This window comes from Linepithema humile, chromosome 5, assembly GCF_040581485.1.
Source record: "Linepithema humile isolate Giens D197 chromosome 5, Lhum_UNIL_v1.0, whole genome shotgun sequence".
NCBI lineage: Eukaryota > Metazoa > Arthropoda > Insecta > Hymenoptera > Formicidae > Linepithema > Linepithema humile.
Window position 1 is genome coordinate 22,609,643 of NC_090132.1, and position 17,532 is coordinate 22,627,174.

Below are 17,532 nucleotides of genomic sequence, written 5' to 3' on the forward strand. Positions count from 1 at the left end.
TATCAAATATCTCTGTGACTACACTCATTGTAGTATTGAATTATTGCAGCAACGTAATCTATTCGAGATTCTTTTTTTCTTGTATTGTCTTTTATCTTTTTCACTTAGCATAGTATCTAATGTTATATACCCTGAAGCTCTGTCTTCCGGATCATCAAACAAATTCTATATAGTACTAATGTTAGCATTAGTATCGTCAAAAGGGAGAAGGGGGAAAAAATGACGTTAAGTTAAAATTAATATGTTATTATCAAAAAGGTTAATTCTCTATATATTCATATCGTAGAGATGTGGAGGGGCACCTACCACTGAAGGCATTTGACAGCCACGTCGTACTAAGAGACGAACAGATGGTCCACCATTACGTATAATTTCTATCGCTTCTGTATGCGTCATGTTTTTAGTATTGATACCGTTTATCTCAATTATCTGATCTCCAACCTGAAATAATACAAGTGCGTACATGCGTTAAATTCATAGTTAAACCTGTTTACATGCAGATTATCATATCAGAGTTATATATAACTTAACTTTTAAATTAATTATATATTTTTATGTAAATTCCACTCACTCTAAGCCGATTGTCAATAGACGCTGGACCGTTCTCAGCGATTTGCAAAACAAATAAAGGCATGTTTTGAAATTCGCGGCCGCCGCGTATGCTAAAACCGAAACCCCTAGTGCCCCGAGTTAGCTCCACAGCATGGTACTGACCTCCATCTCCATCTCCTGTAGGTTCATCCTGCGAAGAAAAATTCAAAGTTCTATAATCGTTCTATAATGATCCTGAAAAAGTGAAGGGGAAGCCTGTACCTTTTGAGAGAGAGAAGTATTGCTACAACAATCGTCGAGCGGATATCCAATCGTCAATGTGACGGAATAACCGGAATCTTTAATTAAATTGACGATATCCTTATGGCAAACGTTTGTGATGTCTATGTGATTGACAGCGAGAATATGGTCTCCAACGTTCAATCTTCCGCATCTTTCAGCTGGCGAGCCTTCGATTATCCTGCCGATTGTGGAGCCGGCTTTGTTGACGGACGAGATTATCACAAAACCGAAACCTTCGTTCTCCATCCGAGTGACGGTGACGTCATATGGATACTGAAGATTCATTTGCCGGCCGTATGAAGACTGAAGATTCTCTTGAAGGTGCTCTTGCGTGTTGATTCGGCGTCGTATTCCCAGAGTCACTCGGCCGTTTTGCGCCGCCGCTATCATCAGCTGCACTACATGGTGATGAGAAGAGTTCATGACGCTCTCTCCATCGACGGACATAATCAAATCGCCAGTGTTGAGTCTATTATCAAGATCGGCCGCTCCGCCAGGAACAATATGACCAACCGAAACCTGCTGACCATGATATTTTTAATACTTTTGTTTTCATTAGTTTCTTTTCGTGCAATGACTACACTCGATTTCGCAAAGTAAGAAAAGTAACGTCGTTAGTAAACACTTTTGAATTAATACAGATCGTCAAAACCAACCTGAGATCCCTCCTCCGTACCGCCCACTATTCTAAATCCAAACCCAGTATCTTGTCTGATTAAAGTCACCAGAGTTTCTATCCATTCTATGTCGGGAACCATTGGACAGACCAATTCGTTCGTGTATTGAGGATACCTGTAACGAATAAAATAATTTGACTAATAAATAAAATCTATAATTTTACGACATTTAATAATTTCCAAACGCACATTTTATTTATCTAATAATTCTCATATTAATTTGATATCTTTAGAGAATAAAAATAATGATTTAATTAAAATTCCTTATATAAACTCATAACTTTTAATGAATTAACGATACATACCGAGATATGGAACTGGAATGTGGTTGTTCGTGCTCGAAACTGGTCGTTTCCTTTCGTTTATCCCAGATCTCACCGGTGTCGACATTCTGCTCCTGCCCGATGGAGTACACATTGTAATCCTCGTTATATTGGGAGTGCGGTTGAACGGGATAGACGTCCTTGTAGTAATCGGAGTGTAAGTATCCATTCTGCTTGAGCATATTATCGTGACGAGAAATGTCGATCGAATACATGTCGTTATTGATGTTCAACTTGTCATTCGCCGTCCAATCGCGTTTTGCTGTATTTCTGATGGAATCATCGTCGAGATTCATTACCGCAAAATTGTCCGACAGATTGCCGGTGATATTAGCTTTGTACGGATCCGAATAAAACATCCCGTGCGAATAGTCGGAGTATTTGTAGTGATTGTCCAGCGGATTCAATTCGTTTTCGCCTTGCACCTCGTTCCAATTTGTTCTGCTCGCACTTGGCGGTGATTTGGAACGATTCCTAGTGTCGATTAATGGCGTTTTCGGTCTGCTGGGTATTATCGTTTTCGACTGAGTGCTGTAGATATCCGCAGTGGGCGTTTTGCTTCGGAAGAAGTCCTGCATATTCTTCTCCTTCTTTTCCTTCAACTTTGTCGTTGTTCGTTGAACGTGTATTAACGCTTCTTCGCTGCGCGGGCAATCCTTCAGCACTTGCACTACTTCCGAATGACACATATTTCTAACATTGATGTCGTTTATGTTGACTAGGATATCGCCTTCCATTAGATTCTTGCAACGCTGACGATCCAAAATCTTCTTGACCTTCTGACCGTGAGCGGAGTCCGCTATCGTGAACCCAAATCCCATGGTTCCCTTCACAATGGCGATGCTGAAAAACTCCGGTTTGGAAGACATCGACGAATCCTTACAGTCGTTCAAATCGCTGCTTTCCGACAGTAAAATGTCCGTGCTGCTCGGCCTCTTAATCGTGTTGATTTTATCCGAAATGCAGAGATCGGGCATCGAATTGACGGATGTTGTAGCAAGATTTTCTCCATTTTGCAGACTGTGCACTGGCAAGAACGTGGAATCCAAAAAATTGAAACGGGCATTGTCTTGAAGAGAGGAATTTAAATCCATGTACATTGCGGGATCTTCTGCAACAAAAAATCCAAGAATATAATAACCGATTCTTTCGTTTAAAAAAAAACAAAAAAAAAATAAATAATTATTAGCTTCCTCTACCAGGTGCGTTGACGGCGATCGTGGTCACAACCTCCGTGTTAGGATCGTTGGGGTCGAAAGGTAACGGGTAACCCCGGCATACTTCCAAAGACACTGTTTCGCCACTGCCAATTGACTTGAATACGTTTACCATTTCGTTATGTGTGAATCCTAGCACGCAGGTATCATTAACGTATACTAACACGTCACCTGAAAGTAAATACAATTGTGAACAGAGGCAAATGCAGAAGTGAACTTATTTGAGAATTTAGCGGTATTTGAAAGTTACCGGTTTGAAGCTTCCCGTCCAGCCATGCAGGACCATTTGTCACGACGCTCTTAATTTGAAGGAATTCCTCCACAGTGTCGTCACCGCCGACGATAGTAAATCCCAAGCCCCGCGAGCTCTTTATTAAGGCAGTTCTTATCCTCTGACCCTTCAGCTTGTCGGGATTTCTGGTGAAGTTGGGACTTTTCCTCTCGAGCATGTTCTGCTGCGCTCTTTTAGCTTGCAAAACTGGATTTTCGTATTGAGTTCTACGATTTACGTGATCAATAAAATATGTGCCGTACAGAGTGTCGTCGATCTTCTCCCAACCGTAGGGCAGTTCATCGTCGAGACATTCTTCTAAAGATCTTTTTTGAAATTTTGACAGACGTGGGTCTAGCCAGTGAGATGTGCCTGTGTTGTGACTGCAATGTGATCTTATAAATATATGTTGAAATATTAGGAACAAATAAAATGAGTGACGAAATAAATAGCAATAATAAAAAGATTAATGTATTTTTTGTGCATATTTTGGCACATTTTTCTAATAATATTAATAATTCCTATATTAAACAATTGATATTACAATTACTGTACTGAATAATTAGAGTTTATCAGAATTACTGATTCCTAATACAATTTTTTTTTCTAATCCAAAGAACTACTTAATCTTTTCATTATCACAATATGTAAGTGATAGCAAATGTTGCATACATACTCTATAAAATAAACTTCTCCTGTGTCTGTGTATGCCTTTTCCCAGTTAGATGGTAATGGACCTAACTGGTCCTCCGTGGCTGGAGTACGATTTCGAATGGTTTGTTCTTGATCCGAAGTTCCTGTACTTTGCTCCGATCCTGTATTATATAAATACGTTGATGGAAGCCTTCCCCTATCATTCCCACCAATTGTCAATATTTCCTTATCCAAGCTCTCTCCTTTAAAATATGACACATGTAAAACACATGTGTAACTTGGCAATTTTCATTACATTAATATCCAAAAATGATTATAGTATCACTGTACCATCATTAGGATTGTCGATAGAGACCGTGTCTTCAATCTTCGTAGCCATCTTGAAGTCTTAAACTTTCTTTCAAAATCCTAATAAAAAAAAAAATACAATTGTTACAAGATATTAAACAAACTAGAATGTACAAATAAAGTATAATATACATAAAGAAATTAATTAATAATTTACGAAAACTTGGTTTAAAATATATTTATAGGACGAGAAAAATTCATAAAAAATTAAATAAAAGTATCAAACACATTTAATATTCAACAATTCAAAAATTGCTTCAATTCACACAGATTTAGCATTATGTTTCATAAAATAATTGCGCTAATACAAACATACGCGAAGCGATCATCTAAAGCTGTCGTGTAATTAAGAAAAAACTTGTTATTACAGGCACAGCAATCGTACCGTGTATGCGTGTGATATAGTATTATCATGTATTACATTGCATGCGTCACGGACGATGATCTTTCTCGGTGTCGGTACTCACCGGTTTCGACAACTTTACAAAAAAGATGAAAGACGGAATATAAAACGCAGAAAAAAATAATTTTCTCAAAAAATCTTAATCTCCATTTTCTTCAACTTTAAGGAAACTTTTTTATAAGTTACATTTTTGCTATACTTGAAATTAGATATAAATGTATATCTAGGTTTTTTCAGTGGCGAGGAAAAAAATTTTTAAATCTAGGGCATCGATAATATAATTTTTCCCTAGAAGCGGAAACGAGAAAAGTGAAAATTTCCCATGAATTCGACGAATAGAATTTTCAAATTCACATAAAAGTTTTCATTTTTCACGCTTTCGCTCTTAGGGAAAAATGATATGATCGACGTCCAGAAAGTGCAACTAAAACGGATTAAATTCGCAATCCGCGATATTTGAACATACAAATTTAATCGCATGCTCTCGGAGCCGACTTTATGTCGCTGGTGCGTCGCGACGACGCTCGCCGCACGCGTCCAAGCGGACAGGTGTCTGTAAGCGCAATTACATAAAATGAGGAAAGGAACGCGACCGCGAGAGACAGGAAAGGGGGAGAGCAAAAAGAGAGAAGGTGAGGAAGACAGAAGAGGGGGAAAAGGGGAGAAAAAAACGCACACGCGGGGCATGGCAGGCGAGTCGCGCGAACGTGAATGCATTCTTACGAATGCATTCACCCGTGTGCGGCGCGCACCGCTCACATATGACGCGCGTCATTGGGTCCATTCGTCTTGGAGTAACACTTTCTTGTATCTTCCACATTTCAAGTAGTCAAATTGCATATAAAGAAGAAGAGAGGAAAGAAAGAAAGTCTATGCGAAGCGAATTTATAACAAACAGACCTAATCGGAATGTTAGATGTACTTTTCTGTATTTTTTTTTTTTTTTTTTTTTTTACATATGAAGTGAAGTAAACGCATATTCAAAAATCTTGGAGAAGAAAAAAAAAGGGAGAAACGAAATTAAAGCAAATGTAAGCGAAACGAATAAACTTGTCGAATGCAGCTTACAGCATACATGTAGCTGTAGCATTTATGTACGCTGTGCGACACTACACTCATCGTTTCGCTACGTAACGTAAATAATGTTACGCTGGGGGGTGACGACTCCCTCGTTGCTCTCTTTTTCCCCTTCTTGCTCTCTCTTTCTCATGGTTCTCCCGCATCGACGTGGCGAGACACATGCACCCGCACGGAGAAACAATGGCACGCAATCTCGTGATTTTCCTCGCGGATTCGCATTTAAGATGCTTGAGCGATCGTTGCTGATTACAGCAGCACATTGTCGAGACGCTAAATCTTCCAGGAAACTTTGGAGAAATAACTGATGAAGAGAGACGGAGAATGAGGCGGAAAGAGTAAGCAAAAAAAGCAGAGGTCGAGAGCGAGAGAGAGAAAGAGAAGAAAGACAAAAAAAAAAATATATATATATACATATATATATATATATGTATATATATAGCGATTGCATCTCTTCCGTTTTCTCTCGATAACGACGATGAAGGAGGCGACGGGATTACTCACTTTGCGTTTCCTGCACGATGATACGTTCGTTAGCACGCGTAACCGTCATGGTTCCAGTAGTAGTGTGGGCAGTAATATCTGTCGGAATAACCGTCGGCACTGAATCACTCACGGGCCGCTCGAAACACTCATCGCTCCATTGAGACGGTTGTGCGCTTGTGACAGAGAAAGAAAACGTACACATACGCTATACACTCGCTCGCACAGCATCGAAACAAGAACTATATTACACAGCGTACTCGCCGTACCGCCACTTACTTGTGTTCATCCGCTCGTACGTCCGTACGAGGCATTTAACCGACCGCCATGCTTGCGTCGCCGCCGCCGCTACTTGCGCTTCCATCACGCGCACGCCCTAATCACGTGACCGTCCTGTTGCGGGAGATTCAAAACTGAGCGCCGCGTCGCGTTAAGCTTGTTTAACGTATAAAGCTTGTTTAATGGGATAAAAATATCTTTTCTGTAGTTGCGTGCAAACAGAGGTATAATTCTTAATTTTTATTTGATTTTACATCAATTATTCAAATGCATATTAATTTCATGATTATTTTACAATTATTGCATATTTTTAAAAAACGTGAAAATTTAACAATAAGATTTAAAAATAAGACATATGTTTCCTACAAACATATTTTTCGTTATAGATCGACAAATATATTTTTCCTATTTTACAACATTGTTTCGACAAGTATTAAAAAAATTATTCTTATCATTTCTCAGTAATCATACTAATTAGATGTAAAAAAATTATTCATGCAAACGGCGAAGTGTTCTAGAAAAAGATCTTCTCGTTTTATGCATAAAAGAAAGTGAGAATGAATTTGCAAACAATAATAAGTATGCATATTTCTCTTGTAATTTGCATCAAATGTACCTGAATAAAATAGATTTTATTTATCATTCATAACTTTGCTTAACTATCGTTAAAGCTGAACAAAATTGTAGTCATCAATGATCTTATAGCGATCCTCCCGATAATGCTGCTGGTTGTCTAGGAAACGCTGGCTGCTCTCGTTATGGAGTTTCGTCAGTACAGGTGGTAGCGACGTGACGCCTGCGGTATTCGCTAGGTCATCGTAATAGTGACCTTGCTCGGGGCCCATCATGTGAAAGTGTCTCTTCTGCAGACCTCTCTCAGCGCGTCTCGCCGCTTCCTCAGCCTCGGAGCGCAGCATATCCGCTTTCACGGGAAACTGCCTCTCGCCGTGCCAGTGTCGTAGGACGAATCGCGTCTTGAAATTGCAAGTAATCGCATTACCATTATCGCGGTACTACAGCATTGTCATGCTGACCGGTCGGTGAATGCACGGCGATGATTTTCTAGAATTTTTTTCGTCGCGCGCGATTACGTTCCTTACAGCCACGTTGAAGACAATTTCATACGCTCCGAATGGCCTATGCACTTGGAATGCACGTCCCGACCGAATTATACATATACAATACCCGCGCGTTTGGCACATTTTGAAATAACAATTTAAAACGTTGGTTTTAAATGTAAAATAATGGATTTTAGATATATATATAAAATCATTGGAGAGTACATTATAAATATGATAATATTTTAAACTTTAAATGAAGGCAGCAATCAACGAAAAAATTTCTTACCTGCAAGTCGAACATACTAAAGGCACAAACGTAGAACGGAAGACCCACTAGTGCCAAGGTAGGATTCTCTATGGACACCAAATGCTTCCAAAGAGGTGTGACCATATTGGAATCCACTCGGATCCCGCAAGATTCAGCGAGGAAAGGAAAGTTATACTTGTACCCTTCCGAAGAATTTTGAAAACGCGTTATTTTAATTATTCTAGAGAATAAAGCAACGTCTCTCCTAATGACATCTGTAATGAGAAGTACCATACCTGTGCAATAAAAAACGGCACCGACCTGCTCTTTCGTACCGTCCGCAAAAACCACCTCGTGCTCCTTCAGTTCCACGACATCAGCTTTCTAAAAAGAAACCATCGCGTTCGCTGAGAAGTATCTCCATGTATGATTTTACTATTCTCTTTTTGACTTTGCGCTTTTACCTGCACGACGTTCTCGGGAAACACGGTGGATATATTCTCGGTCAGATGATGACTCAGAATCACGCGATTCGCATTCTTGGATATTTCGAATGACAAATCCAGGCCTGTTTGGGGGAACAAAAGAATGCCACACTTCAATTGTCGTAAATGGGCCTGCCGAAGAGTTTTTTCTCCAATTCTTTACACTCCCAGGCAAATGTTCACAAATAATTTTTCTCTTTTAACAAAATCTCAATCTTCTTAATTATTAAAACTGCATAGAATATTACAATGGCAAAAGAATTTTTCGAAATTTTTATTTAAAAGATAAGCAAACGATCGGAGTGTAATGGCATGTATACCGGAAGGACCAGCTCCAAGGACGACGACGGTCTTGCCATCAAAAATCTCAGGAACTCTATAGTCGTGGCTGTGTATCTGCTTGCCCGTGAAAACGTCTTGGCCGGGTACCTTCGGGATTCTAGGTTCAAAGTAATGACCGTTGCACACCATGATTGCATCAAACGATTCGGTCACGACAACGTCGTTCTGCAGATCCCTGACCTTGACCGACCATTTCCGGTCGGCCTCTGCAGTCGGCTCAACCAGCTCTACATGATGCAACAGCTGGCACATGGAATATGTACAATACACCGTAACAAACTTGTCATTTACATACATTTTTTCAGCAATTTACATACTTGGCGACTCATACTGTTTATATTTGTCAAATTACTCAATAATATTTAATAATGTTTAATCAAGTTTTATGCACCCACCCGAATGTAAGAACGTAGCGCAAAGTGATCGCAGTATGTACTCAAAAAGTCCAGCATCTCTGTACGCGTTAAATAACTTTCGGGTCTTTCCGGTACTGGAAAATCGGGATAACCCATTACTTCCTTCGGCAGATTAGCCCTAGCGACAAAATAAGCAGGTACAGAATTTTCATAAATCAAATTAAATTTGCAATAAATTTAAATTTCATGATGCAAGTTTGAAATTTGCGAAGAATTTATTATTGTGAAAATATTCTTATTAGAAACATTTTTTACTTTACTTTTCTTTTATTTTACTAATTACATCTTTTAACAATGGTGTAAGGATAAAACTAAGACTCAATTTAATATTAATTGTGACGAACTTATAATTAATTTATTACTATTAATTAATTATTATTTTTCTATACAGAACTAAAAATTGTCAAAACGCAAGTTGCTTACAATGAAATGCAGCGTACCTGAGACTTTTGTACATGCTAGTATGAATCGGTAAACCGTATTTATCAAAACCAGTTTCCTCCCGATAGACCCAAGTGCCGCCGATTTGGTCTGTTTTTTCGTAGCACACTACTTGATCATCGTAAGCGCCGGAAGTGCAATGCCGGAGTGCTGCAAGTCCCGCAGCTCCGGCACCGATCACGGCAATTTTCATGATCACGCGGTTATTTAATTGCAAGCTTCGCAAAGCACAAAGAATCCTCGTTAGTACCTTCAGCGGAAGTTATTGGCAACCTATTTTTCACACAGTTAATGGAGTACAATCATAAATTTTAAAAAATTCTATAAATTTCAAATAATGCATAACTATTTCGGACTTTCCTTATTCACTTTTATTACTTTCAGCTGATACGGAGATGATTTGTCTTTGGTTAAAATAAAAGGAATAATTACTTTTATCAAAGAGAAATAATCTCCATCTGACCCACACTGACCGAGGATGATAAAGATTATCTATATGCCAGTTATTTATTAGCTTGATTCACGAGAAGCCGCAATCTTTCGTTTATTATGATAAAACATCATCTTAAATATTATAAAATATATAAAAAAGGGTATATATATCGGTAATTGACAAGTTACTTTATATAGTTGCAATTATGCTTGATGTAAAACTACTAATCTCTTTCTTAAAATTATACCGTTGCACATGTCTGTGCCGAGCGGAATCGATGATACATTTATGCAACTTTCCCTGTCAAAATCGCAAAACGCTTGCAACAGTTCTGATTATTTACGGCTTCACGCGAACTGGCTAGATTTGTAAGAAGTGCGACAGATTCGATCAAAAATACTAATCTTATCTTCATATGATACTTTTATCAGATATTAAGAAAATCATACTTGTACATCTTTTTAAATTAAACTTTTTATATTCAAAAATGTTCACGTTTAATTGATAACAAATGATCGAATTGGAAGGTATAATAACTTACGCGTTGGATATATACCTCACATATGTACAAGTGGAACACACCTGATTAGACGTTAAAATGAGAGTGTCGTAGCATTAATCAAATTCAAGATAAAAATAATTTCAACATGATATGATAAAATCATATATAAAACTTTATCTCGATCTGATATATGATATATGATATATGATATCTTATTTTTACGATATAATTTCTCACAAATGAAAAAACGCAAAGTACTCACTCCAATGTAATCCCGTTGAATGCGCGTATCACAGTCAAAGTGAAAAATAAGCGAGCTCCAACTGGAGTATTACGAGATCATTAAGGAAAGGAGAAATACAAGACTGATACCGATAACAAGGTCGCCATGTATCCATATAGGTCGCGTGTTTGCCATATAAACACAAAATTCAGCCTTCAATCTCTTTTATGTGTTTGCTTTATTATCCCCGCGTATGACCATAGATACAAACACTCGTTCAGGTAGTTTTAAGTTTAGTCTTTAAAAAATACAACAAAAAAAGTTTATCAATAGATCACTAATTATACATAAAGTAAAAAGAGTACTTATACACTTTTATATGTAATCGTTATATAATTACAATTATATAAATAGAATATTTACAGCTTATATATAAAGCTTATATATAAAATTCATAAAGATTAGCTTAACTTTAATGTATGATGATGAAGCTTTCATTAATTGTACAATGGTACATATTTGTAACCTAAGTTTAAACAAAAAATTGTTTTTTTTTTTCAATTTTTAGTACCTAATAAGAGAACTTCCAGATGAAAATTCTTTATATAAATATACAATAACGTACGAAAAAGAGCTCTCTTACCAGCGTCCTTTTCTCTCCGACTCCCATTTGCCTTTGTATAACATATACAAATGCATTGCTGTTCTTGCATCTTCCACAGAACTGTGTTCACCCACTTGTATCTCTTTACCTAATAATTCATGAGCGAGTTTCTTCAGACTAGGAGTATTCCCTTTTGTTGTCTGTCGAAAAGGTTTGTATCTCGAAGTATCGCGCCAAAGTCTTCGTGGATGCGACAAATATAACACGCTGAGGTCGTGCTTTAAAGCATGACCCACCAGAACTCGACCTTTCAAGATGTCGGCCACTTCCTTTTGTACAATGTTGAAGTCTTCTCCATCTTGCAAGTCTTCAGGTCGAATGCCACTTACCGCTGTTCTATAATCCACGACTTTTTCTCTTGGTTTTACATATTTATCATATATGCAATTGCCATGTCTATTTACAATTGATACTCGAGCTATCATGCTCTCTGTACCATCGCCGATTCCAACCATTTCACAATCCATGGCAATATGTTTTGTCAAAGCCTTATTTTCTTTATTCTTGACAGCAATCTGGTTATTACTTTGCTCTGGCAAAGTCTGCAATTTTGTCAAAGTCTTATTTTCTTTATTCTTGACAGCATTGTGCTTATTACTTTGATCTGGTAAAGTCTGCAATTTTATCAAAGCCTTATTTTCTTTATTTTTGACAGCAATGTGCTTATTACTTTGCTCTGGTAAAGTCTGCAATTAAAAAATATGTCAACAATGTTCATATGTACATTATGGCTGCGTTCGAGGAGCGTGCTATTAGCGCTATTGTGCCATTTTATCCTTGTTTTATGTCTATAAAGCGATAAAGATAGAATAATGCAATAATGCTGATAGCGCGCTCCCCGAACATAGCCTATATATGTTAAGTATATTGGCTAATTAATAGGACTTATACAAAATATTTTAAGTACTTACTGTTTGAAGTGGATTAGCAAGTATATTTTTAGGTTTTGGATGTCTATTCTGTGAAGCAATTTTTTCTCCATTGCTTTCTTCTGACTTGGCCTTTTTGTATGTCTCCCAATTACATCCAGGTGTTTTACGTTCTATACTTGAACCAAGTTGTTTTGTTTCTATTTTTGTCTTGTTTCTGCTCTTCTTCTTCTTCCTCACACTGGTCGATACATTGTCCATTCTTTAAAAATATTCCTTCTCTTTATTGCCACTGTTTATTTTTCTATCCTTTTTCAGGTTTTCGATAGTATTAAGTTTATTGTATTTCTAATTGTTTATTTTCTAAATTCACATATATTCTCATATATGTACAATTGCGATGTCCGTATATATTTGAAGAGCACGATATATTAATACAAATCTTCTATGTTAAAGTCTAATTTTCTCTAGAATAAACAAACAGTATTGATGAGTGATGTAACCAAAGTATGAAAGTGATCTTGTTGAAATCCATGCATTAATAAGTACAAAATTAACTTATCAAATTGTTAATAATATCATCAATAATTATTTTTTTAGTAACATGTTAATTTAATTCCGAATCAAATTACTTTATTTATTCTACCTTTCGAGTTAAATATTCGAGAATGATTGTACATTCCAGCAGATGCATATAGAATTTTACAACCATAGAACAAGCACATACAAGTTGGTCAAAATTACTGTTCTCAAGAATACTTGATTGTGATTGGTTGGTTTGCTTAAATATCTTTTATGCTAATTTCAAATTGACCTTAAAGCTCGAATTAGGTATTATGGTAGTTTTCCACCAAGAGACACAAGCAACACAAAAGTATTATTCTCTCTGTTGCTCATTGAATATCGAACAAAGACAGAGTGATATTTGTGTCGATTTGTCAACTTGTGTACTTTGCTGGAAAACAATCTATGTCGGTAAACTTCCTAACCTTATTATTAAATAACTTCAAAACAGTTTGAAACAATATATTGAATTAAGTGACGATTTTTGAATGTTTATTTAGAAATAAGAATATCTATGTATATAATAAATAAACTTTTTAAACTTATGCAATAAATTTCTTGTAGAACAATATAAAACCAATTCTTACCTGATTAGCATCCAAACGACGAAACATACAAAGATAATAGAAAACATTATATTTCTAACAGCTGTGTAAATCGTTTTTCGTACTGACTGTTTGTCGACTATTTAAAGGATGAGAATTCTTTCATGTAACCCATTACAGTTAAACTAATAAAGAGAAATATTGTTTTATGAAATGAAATCACTAATAATTGTCCGTGAAAACTAATGTACATACATACATACAAATAATATCATCTGCATCATTTCAAATTTATCATCACGAATATAATCACCTTGAAAAAATGTTTATCATTTACCACAAATTATTTATACTAGTTCATTAATCATTAATAATATCGTATATATATATTATGCATTATGTATATTTGGCAGCACAAAACTAGAAGCGGAATATACCCTTATGGAAGATTCATACTCCGCAATGGTACCACATTTACATTGGTAAAATTACTTGAGAACTAGGACAAGTATAATAGTGCTGCACTACTGCGCATACCTGCATTTTTCGTTCTTTTTAGGTCTGTTCTTTATAGCTGAACTGGCTGCACTAAGAAAGCTCCACATTGGAAGGAGAAAGATAAACTCTGAACTAGTGCAGCCAGTTCAGCTATAAAGAACAGACCTTTTGATTGCGTCATTTTTTCTGAACAGTTATTTTGGTTACACGTGGTTTTATTTTGCACCACGTATTGTTCCGGTTATTAGGAAAACCGAACATACGATTACACGTCAATTCCACTGTGAAACGTTAACATTGCAAAATGGCAAAACAATTGACTGATCGAATTTTAGAATATTTGGAGAAACATGGTGAAACAAATTCGCTAGATTTAGCGAATGAATTCCAAGAAGACCATCAAAAAATTATCGGAGCCATCAAAAGCCTTGAAACAGTCGATGATGTAAATTTAATTAATTAATAATTGTCGCATGCTGTTTAAAATCGTATTTTTAATTATTTGATTATTTTACATTATGATTAATGTAAAATAACAATATGTGCTAATTGTATTCATTAAATACTTTTTCTATCTATAAGTTTTTTATCACAGATATAAATAATTTAATTATTTAATTTTAATTTTTTTCCTAACAGTTGATTACAGTAAAACCGATTTCTAAAAAGAAATGGGAAATCACAGCTGAGGGAGAATATATAATAGAACATGGTAGCCATGAAGTAGCTATTTACAATGCTATTCCTGATGAAGGAATATCTCAGGCAGAGCTTATGAAATCAGTTCCCTATGCTAAAGTAGGTTTTTCAAAAGCAATGGTTGCTGGATGGATAAATCTTGACAAAAGTGGAACTAGTCCTATTGTAAGAAAGAAAGCACCATTCATTGTGGATACCATACAGACACATTTAAAAGATATTTCAAATATCCCGGAGAACATTAAAACAGAATACAAAAAGAGAAAACTTCTACAAGAAGTGTAAGTTATACAAATATAATGAAAGAATAATGTAAAATATAATTTTACATTAATTTCTTATTCTGTTAAAATAGGGTGATTAAAATTATGCATTTAGAAAAGGGGCCAAATTTTTCTATAAAAATAGAAAAATTAGAAGCAGACTTAACATCAGATTTGTTAACAAATGGTTCTTGGAAAAACAAGAAATTCAAGCCATATAATTTTGAGGCTTTAGGTGCAGCAATTCAAATTGGATCTTTGCATCCATTGTTAAAAGTCCGTCACGAATTCAGAAAAATCTTTTTGGAAATGGGGTGAGTAACATCAAATTTGTAACAATTTATATTGTTTTAAAACTAAATTTTATACAGTTTAATTATATACAAAATCACTGATTGAACAAATTATATATTTTTGTATTTTTGTTTCAGATTCACAGAAATGCCCACCAATAATTTTGTAGAAAATAGTTTCTGGAACTTTGATGCTCTCTTTCAACCACAACAACATCCTGCTCGCGATGCCCATGATACCTTTTTTGTTTCTGGTAAATTATTATTGAATAATATATAAAATAGTATTCAAAAGTATGGCTAAAAAATTAGTATGCTATTTTAGAACCACGTGTTAGTACAAAATTCCCCATGGATTATCTTGAGAAAGTAAAGAAAGTTCACAGTAAAGGAGGATACGGATCTCTAGGTTATAGATATGATTGGAAGTTGGAAGAGGCGCAAAAGAATTTACTGCGCACTCACACAACAGCTGTTAGCGCACGTGTACTACGTAAACTTATGCAAGAGGTATGTAGTCTGAGGAGAAGTGTAAAAGTTGTTCCTTTAAAAATCATGAAATACAACAAAAAGTGTTTTGCAGGGAGAATTTAAGCCTGTAAAGTATTTCAGTATTGATAGAGTATTCCGTAATGAGACTTTAGATGCGACGCATCTTGCAGAGTTTCATCAAGTTGAGGGTGTTATTGCTGATTATGGACTCACATTAGGTGACCTTATCGGTACTTTATATGAATTTTTCAAAAAGCTTGGCATTACTCAACTTCAATTCAAGCCTGCATATAATCCATACACTGAACCAAGTATGGAAATATTCTGTTATCATAATGGCTTGGAGAAATGGATAGAAATTGGTAATAGCGGCATGTTTAGGCCCGAAATGGTATTACCAATGGATTTACCACCTGATGTAAATGTTATTGCATGGGGTTTGTCATTAGAAAGGTATGAAAATAAATTAACTTGCATAATGTTGCATGATTTAATATAAAAACGTTTTATTTCTAATTTAGGCCAACAATGATTAAATACGGTTTAAACAACATCCGTGATCTTGTTGGACCAAAAGTGGATATGGAAATGGTCCGTACGAACCCTTTATGTCGATTAGAGAAGTAAATATCATTCTAATCATTAAGGTATTTATGTTAGAATTTATTTTTTTGGAACTAGGTAAAATATTTTAAAAATGAAATCCTAAAATATTAAATCTGAAATAATTAATTCCAACATTAATTCTGATGAGAGTAATATGTTATATATGATTAAATTAAAGTCGATTGCTGTAATATTTAATTTTGAAATTTATTATTTACATTGGCAGAACTAGTCGAATGATTCATTTACCACGAAAAATTCAAGAACAAGAAATATCGATGAAGACTCAATCAAAGCAAGAAGCTCAACCAAAACTCGGACAAATGCAAGAATACCCTTCAGAAAAACGGAAATTTTTAAAGGAAAATCTGGTTATATTTTGTGATCCAAATCAGCCAATTTATTTTGTGGAGCCTTTTTTACAACTCATAGAACCATATCTTAGTGTTTCTGTATCAACGCACGTTCATTCCACAGTGACAAAGTTTCCTAGTGAACTGTCTAGATTTTGTTCCGACTTTTCCAACACAGACAAGAATGTGGATATATCAATAACTTTAATTTGGAAAACCATTGGGATTGATCCTATTTTAATGGTATCAGGCACGCGTGTAATTCTTGGGATAGTGAACATAGCGAGATTCTTAAATCGTTTGATTGAAACAACCAATATGAATGTGTTAAAGTATGAACAAAATGGTTCACTTTACGCGAATAAGATTGATTCTTATTTAGATAAAATACATTGTGCTTTACATGGTGTAAAACGTGATATTAATATGCCACAAAAGATTTGTAAGAAAACACGTTATGTGATGGGCGACGATATCTCTATAGTCGATCTTATTCTTAAAGACATTGATAAGTATAAGATAAAAAGAGAATTAATTTATTAAATCCAAATTTATTTTGCATAAAAATAAACTTTATGCATGTCAATAATGAGTACAAATTTCTTAAACAACCTGAATATTAGTAAGTAATTAATAATATAGTAAGTGATACGCGATTCCTACAAATATTTTACAATTTATTATATTTTTAACCTTAGCTTCGATAAAATAGTTATATGATTCTTAATTATACCTCAGTCGGTTTTAAAAGTATCAAAGTGCTTATAAAGTACTAAAGATATATGGTTTCCATCGTCTTGTTTTATATTTTTAAAACTTATTAATGTTAATTAAATTATAAAAAATTAACTAGAAGGAATCCAATAAATATTTTTATAAATCCGAATTTTTATCTTTTGATATGCCCAACACACAATAGAGAAAATAAGAAAAATAGGAATAAATATTAAATGTTAAAAATAGGAAATAG

The 17,532-nt window shown here is 35.3% G+C and overlaps 4 protein-coding genes across 14 annotated transcripts in view; 1 reads left to right on the forward strand and 3 right to left on the reverse strand.

Annotated features, from left to right (window-relative positions):
* The window catches only part of LOC105676118 (membrane-associated guanylate kinase, WW and PDZ domain-containing protein 1-like), a 9,716-nt gene extending 2,852 nt beyond the window's left edge, over nucleotides 1-6,864 (reverse strand). The window contains exons 1-11 of one of the 2 annotated variants that reach the window (XM_012373764.2): nucleotides 6,567-6,864; nucleotides 6,309-6,463; nucleotides 4,307-4,384; nucleotides 3,999-4,218; nucleotides 3,302-3,705; nucleotides 3,034-3,222; nucleotides 1,817-2,945; nucleotides 1,491-1,626; nucleotides 814-1,356; nucleotides 572-742; nucleotides 307-441 (exon numbers count right to left, since the gene is read on the reverse strand). In XM_012373764.2, coding sequence (XP_012229187.1) covers nucleotides 307-441; nucleotides 572-742; nucleotides 814-1,356; nucleotides 1,491-1,626; nucleotides 1,817-2,945; nucleotides 3,034-3,222; nucleotides 3,302-3,705; nucleotides 3,999-4,218; nucleotides 4,307-4,355 — 2,976 coding nt within the window. In that variant the 5' untranslated portion in view covers nucleotides 4,356-4,384; nucleotides 6,309-6,463; nucleotides 6,567-6,864. Of the gene's footprint in view, nucleotides 1-306; nucleotides 442-571; nucleotides 743-813; nucleotides 1,357-1,490; nucleotides 1,627-1,816; nucleotides 2,946-3,033; nucleotides 3,223-3,301; nucleotides 3,718-3,998; nucleotides 4,219-4,306; nucleotides 4,385-6,308; nucleotides 6,464-6,566 lie in introns of both variants that reach the window. The other variant, XM_012373760.2, reaches the window with a different exon arrangement.
* Nucleotides 6,865-7,179: 315 nt separating this feature from the next.
* On the reverse strand, nucleotides 7,180-10,892 carry LOC105676193 (senecionine N-oxygenase-like). Of its 4 annotated transcripts, none has more exons than XM_012373917.2 (8): nucleotides 10,756-10,892; nucleotides 9,558-9,831; nucleotides 9,097-9,235; nucleotides 8,680-8,944; nucleotides 8,339-8,442; nucleotides 8,171-8,258; nucleotides 7,914-8,077; nucleotides 7,180-7,540 (listed from the first exon to the last, which is right to left on the reverse strand). In XM_012373917.2, exons 2-8 carry the CDS (start codon nucleotides 9,749-9,751, stop codon nucleotides 7,232-7,234), a joined length of 1,263 nt encoding a protein of 420 aa, XP_012229340.1. In that variant the 5' UTR covers nucleotides 9,752-9,831; nucleotides 10,756-10,892; the 3' UTR covers nucleotides 7,180-7,231. The 4 variants fall into 4 exon arrangements, with proteins under 4 accessions (XP_012229340.1, XP_012229343.1, XP_012229342.1 ...); XM_012373920.2 differs by lacking the exon at nucleotides 10,756-10,892 and adding an exon at nucleotides 10,548-10,749; XM_012373919.2 differs by lacking the exon at nucleotides 10,756-10,892 and adding an exon at nucleotides 10,533-10,749.
* Nucleotides 10,893-10,935: 43 nt separating this feature from the next.
* On the reverse strand, nucleotides 10,936-13,784 carry LOC105676195 (uncharacterized). Of its 6 annotated transcripts, none has more exons than XM_067356231.1 (4): nucleotides 13,622-13,784; nucleotides 13,401-13,543; nucleotides 12,292-12,716; nucleotides 10,936-12,066 (listed from the first exon to the last, which is right to left on the reverse strand). In XM_067356231.1, the coding sequence occupies exons 3-4, from the start codon at nucleotides 12,508-12,510 to the stop codon at nucleotides 11,356-11,358; spliced, it is 930 nt and encodes a 309-aa protein (XP_067212332.1). In that variant the 5' UTR covers nucleotides 12,511-12,716; nucleotides 13,401-13,543; nucleotides 13,622-13,784; the 3' UTR covers nucleotides 10,936-11,355. The 6 variants fall into 6 exon arrangements, with proteins under 6 accessions (XP_067212332.1, XP_067212331.1, XP_067212330.1 ...); XM_067356230.1 differs by having other exon boundaries at nucleotides 13,618-13,784; XM_067356229.1 differs by having other exon boundaries at nucleotides 13,614-13,784.
* A 179-nt stretch (nucleotides 13,785-13,963) lies between these two features.
* Nucleotides 13,964-17,151, forward strand: alpha-PheRS (phenylalanine--tRNA ligase alpha subunit). 2 transcript variants are annotated; one of them, XM_012373937.2, is made up of 8 exons: nucleotides 13,964-14,301; nucleotides 14,496-14,836; nucleotides 14,911-15,132; nucleotides 15,250-15,365; nucleotides 15,437-15,621; nucleotides 15,695-16,056; nucleotides 16,125-16,250; nucleotides 16,436-16,575. In XM_012373937.2, exons 1-7 carry the CDS (start codon nucleotides 14,161-14,163, stop codon nucleotides 16,228-16,230), a joined length of 1,473 nt encoding a protein of 490 aa, XP_012229360.1. In that variant the 5' UTR covers nucleotides 13,964-14,160; the 3' UTR covers nucleotides 16,231-16,250; nucleotides 16,436-16,575. The 2 variants fall into 2 exon arrangements, with proteins under 2 accessions (XP_012229360.1, XP_012229359.2); XM_012373936.2 differs by having other exon boundaries at nucleotides 13,967-14,301; nucleotides 16,125-16,226; nucleotides 16,436-17,151.
* The last annotated feature ends 381 nt before the right edge of the window (nucleotides 17,152-17,532 follow it).

Coding starts and splice junctions, on each gene's coding strand:
- alpha-PheRS (XM_012373936.2), top strand. CDS start 14,161: ATGGCAAAACAATTGACTGATCGAATTTTAGAATATTTGGAGAAACAT. Junction 16,057..16,124: donor TGGGGTTTGTCATTAGAAAG/GTATGAAAATAA, acceptor TTTCTAATTTAG/GCCAACAATGATTAAATACG. Junction 16,227..16,435: donor CCTTTATGTCGATTAGAGAA/GTAAATATCATT, acceptor TTACATTGGCAG/AACTAGTCGAATGATTCATT.
- LOC105676195 (XM_067356231.1), bottom strand. CDS start 12,510: ATGGACAATGTATCGACCAGTGTGAGGAAGAAGAAGAAGAGCAGAAAC. Junction 12,067..12,291: donor TTGCTAATCCACTTCAAACA/GTAAGTACTTAA, acceptor TTTTAATTGCAG/ACTTTACCAGAGCAAAGTAA.
- LOC105676193 (XM_012373917.2), bottom strand. CDS start 9,751: ATGAAAATTGCCGTGATCGGTGCCGGAGCTGCGGGACTTGCAGCACTC. Junction 9,236..9,557: donor AGCATGTACAAAAGTCTCAG/GTACGCTGCATT, acceptor TTTTGTCGCTAG/GGCTAATCTGCCGAAGGAAG. Junction 8,945..9,096: donor CGCTACGTTCTTACATTCGG/GTGGGTGCATAA, acceptor TCCATGTGCCAG/CTGTTGCATCATGTAGAGCT.